Consider the following 15442-nt stretch of genomic DNA (forward strand, 5'->3'; position numbering starts at 1 on the left):
TCATCCACACACCCCCAACACACACACACACACACACACACACACACACACACACACACACCTTGAATGTTCCCTCTCTGGGGCATCATGTCTCTATAGGATTAGACACATCATCTCAACTGAGGCCTGACAAGACAGTCCTCTGCAACATATGTGCCAGGGGCCATGGGCCAGCTCATGTATGCTTTTTGGTTGGTGTCTTAGTCACTGAGAACTCCCAGCAGTCCAGGGTAGTTGATACTCTTGATATAATCCCTATAGGGTTTCCACTGCTTTCAGCTCCTTTAATTCTTCCCCTAACCCTTCCAAAGGGGTCCCTGACCTCAGTACAATGGTTGGCTGCAACTATCTGCATCTGTCTTAGTCAATTGATGGTAGAGTCTCTCAGAGGATAACCATGATAGGCTTCTGTCTGCCAGCACAACACTGAGATTCATCCCATGGGCGGGTACCAAACCCTGACACTGTTACTGATACCATGCAGTTTTTATTACTAGCACTCTGTAGTATAGCTCAAAGTCAGGGATGGTTATCCCTGCAGAAGTTCTTTTAGTGTTCAGTATTGGTTTAGCTATCCTGGGTTGTCCAGTTTTGTATATGATGTTGAAAATTGTTCAAGGTCTGTGAAGAATTGTGTTGGAAGTTTGATGGGAATGACAGTGAATCTGTAGATTGCTGTTGGTAAGATAGCCGTTTTCACTATGTTAATTTTATGGATCCATGAACATGGGAGGTCTTTCTATCTTCTGATATCTTTCTTTAGAGACTTGACGTTCTTGTCATACAGGTCTTTCACTTGCTTAGAGTTACAGCAAGATATTTTATATTATTTGTGGCTATTGTGAAGGGTGTTGTCTCCCTAACTTCTTTCTTAGACCATATATCATTTATGCAAAGCATGGCTACTGAGTTCTTTGGGTTAATTTCATATCCAGATACTTTGCTGAAGGTGTTTATCATCTGTAGGGGTTCTCTGGTAGAAATGTTGGGATTACTTTGTAAATTGATATATTTAGACTTTTTGCCTTTTTTTCTTTTTTTTGTTTTTTTTTTCATTTGAATGTTCTATAATCATGTGGATTTCTAATTCTTTTTTTTTCTTTTTTTTTAATTTATTTAATACGTAATAATAATTCTTTGGTTTCCGGGTAAACATCCCCCTCCCCCCTCCCCTTCCTTATGGGTGTTCCCCTCCCAACCATCCCCCCATTGCCGCCCTCCCCCCAACAGTCTAGTTCACTGGGGGTTCAGTCTTGGCAGGACCCAGGGCTTCCCCTTCCACTGGTGCTCTTACTAGGATATTCATTGCTACCTATGAGGTCAGAGTCCAGGATCAGTCCATGCATAGTCTTTAGGTAGTGGCTTAGTCCCTGGAAGCTCTGGTTGCTTGGCATTGTTGTACTTTTGGGGTCTCGAGCCCCTTCAAGCTCTTCCAGTTCTTTCTCTGATTCCTTCAATAGGGGACCTATTCTCAGTTCAGTGGTTTGCTGCTGGCATTCGCCTCTGTATTTGCTGTATTCTGGCTGTGTCTCTCAGGAGAGATCTACATCTGGCTCCTGTCGGTCTGCACTTCTTTGCTTCATCCATCTTGTCTAATTGGGTGGCTGTATATGTATGGGCCACATGTGGGGCAGGCTCTGAATGGGAGTTCCTTCAGTCTCTGTTTTAATCTTTGCCTCTCTCTTCCCTGCCAAGAGTATTCTTGTTCCCCTTTTAGAGAAGGAGTGAAGCATTCACATTTTGATCATCCGTCTCGAGTTTCATTTGTTCTAGGCATCTGGGGTAATTCAAGCATTTGGGCTAATAGCCACTTATCAGTGAGTGCATACCATGTATGTCTTTCTGTGTTTGGGTTAGCTCACTCAGGATGATATTTTCCAGTTCCAACCATTTGCCTACGAATTTCATAAAGCCGTTGTTTTTGATAGCTGAGTAATATTCCATTGTGTAGATGTACCATATTTTCTGTATCCATTCCTCTGTTGAAGGGCATCTGGGTTCTTTCCAGCTTCTGGCTATTATAAATATGCATCCTTTTATTCTTCTAGCTAGGACTTCAAGTACTATATTGGTGAGATAGAAAGTGGTCATCCTAGTCTTGTCCCTGATTTTAGTGGAATTGCTTTAAGTTTTGTCATTTAATTTAATTTTGGCTCTCAGCTTGTTGTATATTGCCTTTATTGTATTTAGGAATGGGGCTTGTATTCCTGATCTTTCCAAGACTTTTTCAATGAATTAGTATAGAATTTGTCAAAGTTTTTTTTTCAACATCCGATGAGAAGATCTTGTGATTTTTTCTTTCAGTTTGTTTATATGGTGGATTGTGTTGATGGGTTTTCATATATTGAAGCACTCCTGCATCCCTGGGATGAAGTTTACTTGAACATGTTGGTGTCTTTGATGTGTTTGAGAGTATTTTATTGAGTATTTTTGTATCAATGTTCATAAGGGAAATTGGTCTGAAATTCTCTGTGGAATCTTGTGTGGTTTAGGTATCAGGGTGACTATGACCTCATGGATTGAGTTTGGCAACATTCCTTCGTTTATATTTTATGAAATAATTTGAGGATTATTGATATTAACTCTTCTTTGAAAGTCTGGTAAAATTTTGTGGTAAAGTCATCTGACTCTGTGCTTATTTTGGGTGGCAGACTTTTAATGACTGCTTTTATTTTCCTGGGTATTATCAGAATACTTAGTTTACCTGAGCATGATTTAATTTTGGTAAGTGCTATCTATCTAGATAATTATCCATTTTATTTATTTATTTTCCCAATTCTGTGGAGTACAGGCTTTTGAAATAAGTCCTAATGTGCTTTTTTAATACTCTTTTTTTTTGTTTTCATTTTCATTTCTGTTTTTGTTGAATAATGTCTCTTTGTCTTTATTTAGTTTGGCCAAGAGGTTTTCTGTCTTTTTGATTTTCTCAAAGAACTAGCTTTTTGTTTTCTTGAATCTTTGTACTGTTCCCTTTGTTTATAACTAATTCATTTTAACTCTGAGTTTGCTTATTTTCTGCCAACTACCCATCTTAGGTTGTGCTTGCTTCTTTTTTTTTAGGGTTTTCCTGTTTAGTTTTAAATCATTACTCTGAGACATCTACAAGTTCTTTATGAAGGCACTTAGTGCTATGGACTTTCCTCTTAGCAATGCTTTCATTGTGTCCTATATGCTCTGGTATATTGTGCCTTTATTTTCATTGAATTCTAGAAAGTCTTTAATTCCTTTCTTTCTTTCTTGACCCAGAGATAATCGCATAAAGTTGTTCTGTCTTCATGAGTTTGTAGGCTTCCTATTGTTGAATCCCAGCTTTAATTCTTGGTGGTCTGACAGGTTACAAGGTGTTATTTCAGACACAGATGTAGAGACCCACAACCAAACATTAGAAGGAGCTTGGGGAAAGGCTTTGAGGACATACAATATTGCCCTATTTCTTCTTCCACTGATGACCCTCTCTATGCCTGACTCCCAATGTGTAATGATGCCCTTACTGTATCACAATTCCATCTAGAACCTGGCCCTACAAAATGGTCTCTAGAGCATAAGAACTATATATTTCAGAAAACCCATTCCACACAGAATTGGTTATCACTATTTATTTTGGAAAACAATCTAAAAAAAAGAAAACCCATTCCATGTAAGTGCTCAAATAATCTTTTATGTATTTTAAAAAGCAGAAAATGCAATATGGAACTGCTGACCATCAGGAACTAGAATTATAATAGTATAATAATTCTATAACATTGTCCCAAATGCACATTTTATAAATATATATTATATGAACATGTTTAATGGAACTAGGATTCAAAGATAATTGATTATCATTTGTTAATTATACAGACTTTCAATTATGAGTTGACAGTTGTAGTTGAGGTTTGTACAGGATTTCCCATAATAGATCTCTTCAATGCTCTCAATGGGTGGATGTTACGCAGTTGGAATACAAATGCCATAAAAATTAGTCCCCCTAGCACTACAGATGTTGAAACAGCTATTAGTGCATGTCCTGGAAAAGGCAGTGGTACTTCATCGACATAAATCTAAAAGTAAAAACCAAAGAGGTTATATAAAACACTGAACATTGTTTGATGCCCACAACTAACCACACAGCAAAATTCCACCCAGAATTCTACGGTCACTCAGCCTCCCCTGCCATCCACACGCTTATCTCTGCCATACTCTGTTCAAGCCTCATCCAGCACACAAAGGCTGCTCCTGGTATTTTTATCCATAAGTTAGATTGACAAGAGTTGTACCATTTCTGTACTCATCTCATTTTGTGCAGTACTCATTTACCATACCTGAAATTCTTCATGTAAGTCACAAAAGCTGACTCCAGGAACCACAGACACTCTGAAGTGAAACAGCTCAGAGCCCTGTGGAACAAACACAGATGGTTATCCTCAAGGTGTGTGTTCATTTCAACAAAAGTACTCAGGAGAGCTACTTCTATGAGAACACATCTATGAGAATGAAACTAAAACATAAAATTACTTGGCTTTCATGAACACTCATGAGTCTCCACTAAATTTCTGTGGTTTTAATGTATCTTTGCATTTCTCCTGGGTTTGTTTGTTTGTTTGTTTGTTTTTGCACTAACTTGGGCTTTATGTATCCCTGGGATCCCTAGCTAGTGGAGACAACTGGCTTATCTTTTGCAATAGAGTAAATTAATGTTCCACTCAGTATTCTGATTCATTTAGAAAATAAGAAACCAAGGGAAATTTTAAAAATATAAAATTTTCTGCATAATTTAAAGGTGCTATTTGCACCATTCATCAGCTTGTAACCTTTCAATCTTACTTTAGCCTAAGTTCTTTACTTTGAACTCTACATGGGAAAAATGATAATGCTGTCAGTTTACCTTTATGCTTAGGTTGAGACCCAAAGGATTATACACTGGGGTCTTAAGTAGTGGTTCTAAGTAATTCTTCATTTTCTTAACATTTTCTGGCACATTGTGTTCTGAAATACACGAAATACATTTTAAGCACACTTACATTTTCATATTTTAGCCTAAAAGTTGTTACATGCAGTGAGATACAACAAAATAGTTTATTGTGTGACATGACTACAGAATTCATGGTCTTAGTTTTGTGTGAGTTGTGAAGTATCTTTAGAGTTGTGTTTCCTAAGGTATTTTAATATAGGTGAAAGCACAACAGCTAAGAGAAGAAAAGGGGCCCTCAGAAGACAGTAAAATATACCCAGAATGTGGGTGTGAGCATCTCTAAGAGTTGCAGAAAATAAGACAGACCCAAGTGCAGATTTGGGCTCAAAGGATAATTGTCTACTTTTATTTTCAAGTTGTGTCTGGTACTTAAGGCTGGAGAGATGACTGAGTGGTTAAGAGCACTCGCTGTTCTTGTAGAGGACCTGGGCTTGATTTCCAATATCCATGTAGCAAGTCACAACCATCTGCAACTCCAGCTCTAGGGATCTGAATCTTGGCCTCTTCTGGCTTCTGAGGATACCAGGTGTGCAAATGATACCCAGACATACAGATAAAACATCCATATTCATCAAAAGGAACGAGAGTCTGGTTTTGGGGAACACCAGCGCCTTGTTCATAGTAGGCAAGTACTCTGCTAGCAAACTACATACTCAGTTCTCTTCAGGTAGAATTAGCTTAACTGCTCACATTGCTCCAATGTGCTCCTCAAGAAGCAGGGGGCTTCTTCTGCTCTCTTTCCTTCAGACCGAGTTCTTTTTTCTAGTTTCTGACTTATAAGACACCATTCCTGACATGAACATACTTTCCATTTTTCATAGTGGTAAGCAAATGATTTGCCTAAGATGGCAGTAAACTTGCACAATAGGACTACTAAAGGGTTGCACAGTAGGACTACTAAAGGGTTGCACAATAGGACTACTAAAGGGTTGCATAATAGGACTACTAAAGGGTTCTCCAGGAGAAGTAAATAGCTCTCCCCACCTAATTCTTCATGTTTTTCTAAGTAAGCTGGTGTAGGTGTTGTAAACTACAGTAATGTAATGGGGATAGAAGCAAAAGAAAATAATTTAGGATCTGACTGTCTCATTAGCTGATTTCTCTTGGGAATACTAATAGTGAGTTAGTTAATACTAACTCACTAGCTTAACACTCTGCTTTTAAAATGCTCACATATAAGGGGTTGGAGATTTAGCTCAGTGGTAGAGTGCTTGCCCAGTTAGCACAAGGCCCTGGGTTTGGTCCTCAGCTCTGGAAAAAGAAAAAAATGCTTACATATTTAAAAGTCAATTCTCCAAGTCTGATAAGAGACACCAGGGAACAACAGAATCTGGAAATATTGATTACAGGAAATGGGACTTTATTGTCTTTACTGGAGTTTTCACTTCAAGAAAACACTAAATTTGGCACAATAAGGCTCACTGAACTAATTGACTGTAAAAATAGTGATACAGTGCTAACTAATTAAATCTCGATTCAGCTTATCTACCCACTTCACCAGACCTTTTTGCCATCTTCCTGTCTCTTTTGTGGGGCAACACTGGAACTGAGCCTAGGGCTTTGAGCATTGTAGGCAAGCATTCTACCCTGACTTCCTGTCCCAGATGTTATCTTCTCTCTCCTTCTCCCTCTCCCTTTCCCTCCCTTCCCCCTTTTTCTGTGTGCTTTTACATATGTATGTACATATATATGCATGCATGTGTATGTATGTATGTATGTATGTATGTATGTATGTATGTATCTATCTATCTATCTATCTATCTATCTATCTATCTATCAATCTATCTATCTCTCTGTTAATTACCTGAAAATATTCACACATAAATATGCAACTAAAAATTTTATCTTTGGGGTAAAACTGAATTTAAATAAATTTCCTTTTGTGTTGTAAAATGTGCCTATTTCTTTTTTAGCTTTTTTTTTTTTTTACCATAAAATCCCCATTTTCTTTCTTTCTTTTTTTTTTCTTCCTTCTTTTTGGAACAATGTGTCATGTAGCCCAGGCTGGTCTTATCACATTATAGAATTGAAGCTGACCTGAACTGCTGATCCTCCTTCCTTTACCAACCAAGTGCTGGGATTACAACTGTGTGTTACCACATTCTTTTTTTTTTTAAAGATTTATTCATTTATTATATATAAGTACACTGTAGCTGTCTTCAGATACACCAGAAGAGGGCATCGGATCTCTTTACAGATGGTTGTGAGCCACCATGTGGTTGCTGGGAACTCAGGACCTCTGGAAGAGCAGTCGGTGCTCTTAACAGCTGAGCCATCTCTCCAGCCCTTAAAAATTGGAACTTTTTTTTTTTCCGGAGCTGAGGACCAAACCCAGGGCCTTGTGCTTGCTAGGCAAGCACTCTACCACTGAGCTAAATCCCCAACCCCTTGTTACCGCATTCAACTAAAAAAAAAACTTCCTCAAACTTTACTTACATAATTAGAAACATATCCTACAGATTACCTGAAAATACTTAGAATATTTCAGTAACTGCTGTGATAGTGATTAATAAAGAAAGACACACACAACTGGTTCACAGCACAAACTCATCATTGCTACTAATCTACAACATAACTTTCAGATTCACTCTTTTGCTGCAAATTATTTGCTAAATATTTATTTTTAATTATGTTTGTATGTGGGTATAGGCATAGAACACCCTGCAGCTGGAGTTACAGGCATGTGAGTTGCTTGACTTGAATCCTCTACAAGAGTCATATACTCCTAATACTGAGCAATATCTCCAGTCCTGAGTTCAAATAAGAAAATGGCCTTATTTAGTTGAATTCAGGTTACCAAATGTGATGAGAACATAAAAAGGACATGGCCAAGGTGAATGTGAACACACCAGTGACTCAACTCCTTTTCCAAAAGCTGCCTATTTCTCATGTGAACAGACTTTGCAATCTACTCGGTTTTGAAAACCACTGAAAAAAGAATGACTTGTAAGATGAGCAGAAGGGACAGAAAGTCATACTTAGTTGCCAGTTTTCCCTCATATTCACTTCAGTCATGGTAACCAAATATGGAGGTTCTGCGGAGATTTTATCTCTTTCATTGAAAATTTCCAAAGCAACTGGGTATTGTGTGACTGGAAACTTGAAACGATGAACCTAAAATACAAATTTCATGAATACATATAAAAATGGAAAATTCAATAGTATCATTTATGGCCAGGAAATGAATGAAATGTTTGCAGAACCTTGGCTATTCTAAATGGAATGCTTCTTAGAATCTCTGCCTTTCAGACATGGAAATGGTATGTATCAGCATTCATAATAATGAGATCCATGATTTTTAAAAATATTGAAGTTAGTATACAAAGTGATCTATGTCAGTCATTATGGGGTTTTTTACACACATTTATTTATACACACACACACGTATGTGTGTGTGTGTGTGTGTGTGTGTGTATCATGGAATTACTTTACATAGTTGTCATGGTACATTGGGTTTTTGTTTTGTACCTTCTCTGAAATGCTCTTCTCCCCAAACAGAACTCCCTTTTGCTTACAACACATAAATTCTCTTATCTATCTACCACAATTTAAGGTCTTTCCTCCTCTTGTGTAGTTGCTTTTCTACTTTCTACTTCCCCAACTAAACTTAAGTGTAGAGTCTTCATATGAGGAAAAACATAGTACTCTTCCTCTAAGCCTGGTTTATTTCCCTTAACACAATGACCTGCAGTACTATCAAACAGTACTTTTCCTGCGAATGTCATCTTTTCATGCTTTGCTTTGTTTTGTTTTGTTTCGTTTATTGCTGAAAAATACTCCTGGACAAATAGTTTATCCATGGACATTTAAGATAGTTTCATTTCTTAGTGTTTGTGAGTACTGCAGTAATAAACAAGTATGAGCATTTAACTCTGTGGTGTATTGCCTAAGTCTTTAGCATATATATCCAGAAGTGGCACAGCTAAATCACATGATATTCTTAAGAATTAGAGTAAGTTAAATTAATTTATTATTATTACTATTGCTATTACTATTGTTCATTGCAATTGTTAATGTGTGTGTATGTGTATGTGTGTGTATGTGTGTATGTTATGTGTATGTGTGTGTATGTGTGTATGTGTGTGTTGATACATGTGTATCTGTATATGTGTTGCATGATATGGAGAGGCTAGAGCAGATATTTTTGTTTTACATCAGAGATAACTTTTGATAATTATTTCTCCCATGTACAAAAGTCAAATCCTTTTAGCTGTGTTATATTTAGTTTTAAGTCATAATAGATGTTATTTCCAGATGTGAGATTTTATTGTGTTTTGTTAAAGATATGGTTTTACGTATATGGAATTTTGCCTGCATGATCGTCTCTAAGCTGATTGTCTACACTGCCAGTAGAAGCCACAAGAGACATCAGATCTCTAGAACTGGAGTTGTAGAAGGTTGGGAACTGGGTGTGGATTCTGAAAATTGAAGCTGAGTCTTCAGTAAAAGCAGCAAGTGCTCTTCTCCATTCAGCCATCCCTCCAGCCCCATGTTTGAGTTTTCATGTCTAACTAAAGGCACACTTGCATTCATGGGACTAGGAAACCATTCCACCATAAGCTAATTACAAATTGCCTTGCCTTTTCTTTGCAATCTGAGAAAGCAACAGCATGTGAAGTCTTTTGATGTTGTGAGCAGTTGCACATTTCCCGACTGGTAACATTAGCACACTGTTTGTATTTGCCAGTTTCCTGTAGACAGAAGCAACATAGGTTGACTTGTTTTTATAATTTGTAGTTTCCCCAAAATAAGTGTTTAGGAAATATTTGTTCTCTGAATAATAAAGTTTCAAGAAGTTAAAAGAAGAAAATTCATTAATGATAAAATAAGAGGCATCGTGGATACAGATCTGCATAGAGTGCTTGCCCAGGAGATGAGATTATGAATGTTGTAATGTAATGATATTTCACTTCCTTGTTGTGACTTTTCCTTTTACAATGAGTTTCTCTGACTAGTGTGCAAGCACATAGAGATACCGTTTTCCATGTGTAGGGGTGTAACCTTAGAGAATTATGATCCCTATATGATAACACCAGAAGTGCTGAACTGTATGACGGTCATATGCCACAAATCTTGAATTCAAACGCCTCTTAGAGAGGAGATGTGGTGATTCATGTCAGGAAACTCAGCATTTTGAGTCAAGATGTTCAGTAGTTCCAAGTCAGCCTGGACTACATAAGTTTCTGCTAATCTGGACTATACAATAAGACCTTGTTCAACAAAACAAAACAAAACAAATGATCAAATCTTTCTCTTAATTAATTGGTATGAATTGGGCATATTTCCTATTTAACATTCTGGGAAATCATGGTGAGGAGTGCAGGAGGATTGGGGCACTCAGTTGAGGAGGCAACTTCTACATGAGGACCAATTTGAAAACTGCCTGAGGGTCTAAAGATTTGTGACACAGACAATGACAGCCAATTTGAAATTGCCACTTGGAAGACATGCTTGCTTGGGCCCAATGGGAATTGGGTGTAGGATACAAAGGGCACTCCCAGGGAATTATTAAATGAGCTTTTGGTGGCATTCTCATCAGCTTGCTATGGAGTTCTCACCTGATCCTGGAGTCTGAGCCATTGATTCAGTGCCACCCCATACCCAACCCATGAGGGTGAGTATGGTCTGGAGGCAGGCAGTCCAGGGTGTAAAGAAACGGGGAATCCCAGGAAAGTAAGGATATCCAAGCAAAAACATCTTATGTCAATATAGGGACTGGGCATAGTAAGAAGACAGGCTTTATCTTTGAAAGAAAATGTAGTTGGAGAACTCAGTGTCTTAGTGCCTCACTGTTTGGAGCAGAACTTCTTGCCCTTAAATCCCAGAATAATTCAGCAATTAGTGTGGTAATCTAGGAATATTTTCTGTCTATAAGAACAAGCATATAAACCAGAGCTTCCAGGGACTAAGCCACTACCCAAAGACTATACATGGACTGACCCTGGACTCTGACCTCATAGGTAGCAATGAATATCCTAGTAAGAGCACCAGTGGAAGGGGAAGCCCTGGGTCCTGCTAAGACTGAACCCCCAGTGAACTAGACTGGTGGGAGGAGGGCGGCAATGGGGGTAGGGTTGGGAGGGGAACACCCATAAGGAAGGGGAGGGGGGAGGGGGATGTTTGCCCGGATACCGGGAAAGGGAATAACACTCGAAAAAAAAATATAAAATTAAAAAAAAAAGAACAATAATATAGTATGTATTATTAGTGTGTACAACTCTGTTTCTGTCTCGCTCTGTCTCTGTCTCTGTCTTTTGAGGCAGTGTCTGTCTGAGTCACTGAAAGAGGCCTCAAACTTACTATGTTACACAAGCTGTCCTCAAACTCCTGATGCTCCTGCCTTGGTCTTCTGAACTGATGAGATTACATAGGTATGTGCCATCATGATATACTAGTTCAAAGATTCCTGAACATTCCTTTGTCAGATGCTGGCTGGGCTCTATGTGATATGGTAGGAATAGGTCAAAACAAAAACCCTTGACTGGCATGTCCTAGACCTTGGCTTGACCTTTAGTATCAGGAAAAACAAAGCAAACCAGAAGAAATCAGTTGTGTTTTAAGAACTTATTTTCTTATGATGTCAGAAAGACACAAAAATAAAACTAGAGAGTAAAATGTTAGAACAGTAACACATGGTATGGAGAATATAGGAAGCAATAGTCAGTCAGGGATGGTAGAGGTGGGACTATCATTCTACAGGGACTAGTCAGGGAAGGCCTCATTCTGAGCTGGGCATTAAAAAGCAAAGCCCTGACAAAGGTCACAGTGGGGTATGACATATGACAGAAGATGAAGGGTTGTTGTTGCAGCTGCAAAGACCTGATGTGGAAAAATATCAGAGAAACAGAAAAGAGGCCAACATGGCTAGGATAGAATGAGTATGGGAGATGTCATGTTGAAACATGATGAAAAGGCAAGGTAAGAGAAGAAGTCTCCTATCCCAGAACCTAATATGTATTTCTGTTTGGCTTAGTGTCTTGAACTTCAGCACATCTAACAAAACCAAACCACGACTAGGATTTTGAATAGAGGCAATCATTGTGCCTGTGTGCCTGTGTGAGCATGTGTGTGCATGAGTGTGTAGTTCATTTATAGACAAATTATTTACCTTTGACTTGTGAAATCGGTTTCTCGGTATGGGCTTGCTAGGGTCTGCATGGTAAAAATTATCTGTGAGTGGAATAGAAATTCCCATCTTAGATGGAGGTCTGTAGTTTATCTGCAAGAGATTAAGCAAAGGAAAAGGGCTATGTGTTATTATTCACCATGGCATACATGTTTTGATTTTCCAGACAACTGTTTTTTTTTTCAGTATACTAAATTTGTTTTTTTTTCTTTTCTTTTTTTTTTATTAACTTGAGTATTTCTTATATACATTTCGAATGTTATTCCCTTTCCCGGTTTCCGGGCAAACATCCCCCTCCCCCCTCCCCTTCCTTATGGGTGTTTCCCCTCCCAACCCTCCCCCCATTGCTGCCCTCCCCCCCACAGTCTAGTTTACTGGGGGTTCAGTCTTAGCAGGACCCAGGGCTTCCCCTTCCACTGGTGCTCTTACTAGGATATTCATTGCTACCTATGGGGTCAGAGTCCAGGGTCAGTCCATGTATAGTCTTTAGGTAGTGGCTTAGTCCCTGGAAGCTCTGGTTGCTTGGCATTGTTGTACATATGGGGTCTCGAGCCCCTTCAAGCTCTTCCAGTTCTTTCTCTGATTCCTTCAACGGGGGTCCTATTCTCAGTTCAGTGGTTTGCTGCTGGCATTCGCCTCTGTATTTGCTGTATTCTGGCTGTGTCTCTCAGGAGAGATCTACATCTGGCTCCTGTCGGTCTGCACTTCTTTGCTTCATCCATCTTGTCTAATTGGGTGGCTGTATATGTATGGGCCACATGTGGGGCAGGCTCTGAATGGGTGTTCCTTCAGTCTCTGTTTTAATCTTTGCCTCTCTCTTCCCTGCCAAGCGTATTCTTGTTCCCCTTTTAAAGAAGGAGTGAAGCATTCACATTGTGATCATCCGTCTTGAGTTTCATTTGTTCTAGGGATCTAGGGTAATTCAAGCATTTGGGCTAATAGCCACTTATCAATGAGTGCATACCATGTATGTCTTTCTGTGATTGGGTTAGCTCACTCAGATGATGTTTTCCAGTTCCAACTATTTGCCTACGAATTTCATAAAGTCGTTGTTTTTGATAGCTGAGTAATATTCCATTGTGTAGATGTACCATATTTTCTGTATCCATTCCTCTGTTGAAGGGCATCTGGGTTCTTTCCAGCTTCTGGCTATTATAAATAAGGCTGGGATGAACATAGTGGAGCACGTGTCTTTTTTATATGTTGGGGCATCTTTTGGGTATATGCCCAAGAGAGGTATAGCTGGATCCTCAGGCAGTTCAATGTCCAATTTTCTGAGGAACCTCCAGACTGATTTCCAGAATGGTTGTACCAGTTTGCAATCCCACCAACAATGGAGGAGTATACCTCTTTCTCCACATCCTCGCCAGCATCTGTTGTCCCCTGAGTTTTTGATCTTAGCCATTCTCACTGGTGTGAGGTGAAATAATCTCCCACTATTATTGTGTGAGGTGCAATGTGTGTTTTGAGCTTTAGTAAGGTTTCTTTTACGTATGTAGGTGCCCTTGTATTTGGGGCATAGATATTTAGGATTGAGAGTTCATCTTGGTGGATTTTTCCTTTGATGAATATGAAGTGTCCTTCCTTATCTTTTTTGATGACTTTTAGTTGAAAATTGATTTTATTTGATATTAGAATGGCTACTCCAGCTTGCTTCTTCTGACCATTTGCTTGGAGAGTTGTTTTCCAGCCTTTCACTCTGAGGTAGTGTCTGTCTTTGTCTCTGAGGTGTGTTTCCTGTAGGCAGCAGAATGCAGGGTCCTCGTTGCGTATCCAGTTTGTTAATCTATGTCTTTTTATTGGGGAGTTGAGGCCATTGATGTTGAGAGATATTAAGGAATAGTGATTATTGCTTCCTGTTATACTCATATTTGGATGTGAGGTTTTGTTTGTGTGCTTTTCTTTTCTTTGTTTTGTTGCCAAGATGATTAGTTTCTTGCTTCTTCTAGGGTATAGCTTGCCTCCTTATGTTGGGCTTTACCATTTATTATCCTTTGTAGTGCTGGATTTGTAGAAAGATATTGTGTAAATTTGGTTTTGTCATGGAATATCTTGGTTTCTCTATCTATGTTAATTGAGAGTTTTGCAGGATACAGTAACCTGGGCTGGCACTTGTGTTCTCTTAGGGTCTGTATGACATCTGTCCAGGATCTTCTGGCTTTCATAGTCTCCGGTAAGAAGTCTGGTGTGATTCTGATAGGTCTGCCTTTATATGTTACTTGACCTTTTTCCCTTACTGCTTTTAATATTCTTTATTTTGTGCATTTGGTGTTTTGACAATTATGTGGCGGGAGGTGTTTCTTTTCTGGTCCAATCTATTTGGAGTTCTGTAGGCTTTTGTATGTTTATGGGCATCTCTTTCTTTAGGTTAGTGAAGTTTTCTTCTATGATTTTGTTGAAGATATTTACTGGTCCTTTGAGCTGGGAGTCTTCACCCTCTTCTATACCTATTATCCTTAGGTTTGATCTTCTCATTGAGTCCTGGATTTCCTGTATGTTGTGGATCCGTAGCAGGTCGCTTGGAGCAGAAAAGTTGGTCTTCCCTGTGTTCCTGTGGCTCAAGTTGTTGGTGTGGGGGCTGCTTTTGAGCTCTCCCTGAGGGCGGGAACCAGGAGGGCCTGTGCTGCCTTTTCCTGGAGCCACCATGCACAGGGGTCCCAGATGGTGTTAAGCGTTTTCCTCTGGAGTCAGAAATGTGGGCAGAGTGTACTCTCTTCTGGCTTCCCAGGCCTGTCTGCCCCTCTGAAGTTTTAGCTCTCCCTCCCATGGGATTTGGGTGCAGAGAACTGTTGATCGGTCCCTTCAGGTCAGCCATTTTTTAAAAGAAGATATCCAAGTTGTCAATAAGAAGAAGAACCAATCGGAAACATTCAGGAGATGGAAATCACAACTTTGATGAGATAGAATTTTGTATACACTAGGAGATTTTATTGAGCATTGGTAAGGATGTAGACAAATTGTGACCAATTAGTACAAGGTAGAAAAGCAGAACACTGCCAATTTGTAAAACAGCAGTTCCTCATTATGTATTCTCTCCCACGGGGTTTGGGAGCAGAGAGCTGCTGCAGGCCGGGATCCGCAGGTGTGGGTGAGTATGATGTCTTTAGATTACTCAGTACTCATATGTCTGAGGACCTGAAGTATTCACACTGACTTTTCTACTCTTTTTCAGCTATGAACAATACAATTTTGACTGTTTACAGAATAAATCTCCTTTATGTGGTGGTAAAAGAAACACATTTGTGACATTGTGCTTATAGAAAAATAAATAATGTATTTTAAAATTTCATCTTATAAATTGATATTTAGTAAACAAATCATTTGTAAATCAATGAGCATCACTAATAATAATTTTAACACTATTT

The 15442-nt window shown here is 38.9% G+C and overlaps 1 protein-coding gene across 5 annotated transcripts in view; it reads right to left on the reverse strand.

Moving 5' to 3' along the window:
• Window positions 1–3581: 3581 nt before the first annotated feature.
• The window catches only part of Catsperb (cation channel sperm associated auxiliary subunit beta), a 378659-nt gene continuing 366798 nt past the window's right edge, over window positions 3582–15442 (reverse strand). For all 5 annotated transcript variants that reach the window (XM_063262696.1, XM_063262695.1, XM_063262697.1 and 2 more), the window contains 6 exons: window positions 12060–12170; window positions 9532–9642; window positions 7930–8065; window positions 4865–4965; window positions 4302–4376; window positions 3582–4040 (listed from right to left, as the gene is read on the reverse strand). In XM_063262696.1, coding sequence (XP_063118766.1) covers window positions 3849–4040; window positions 4302–4376; window positions 4865–4965; window positions 7930–8065; window positions 9532–9642; window positions 12060–12170 — 726 coding nt within the window. In that variant the 3' untranslated portion in view covers window positions 3582–3848. The remainder of the gene's footprint in view (window positions 4041–4301; window positions 4377–4864; window positions 4966–7929; window positions 8066–9531; window positions 9643–12059; window positions 12171–15442) is intronic.

The sequence above is a fragment of the Rattus norvegicus genome, chromosome 6 (assembly GCF_036323735.1).
Source record: "Rattus norvegicus strain BN/NHsdMcwi chromosome 6, GRCr8, whole genome shotgun sequence".
NCBI lineage: Eukaryota > Metazoa > Chordata > Mammalia > Rodentia > Muridae > Rattus > Rattus norvegicus.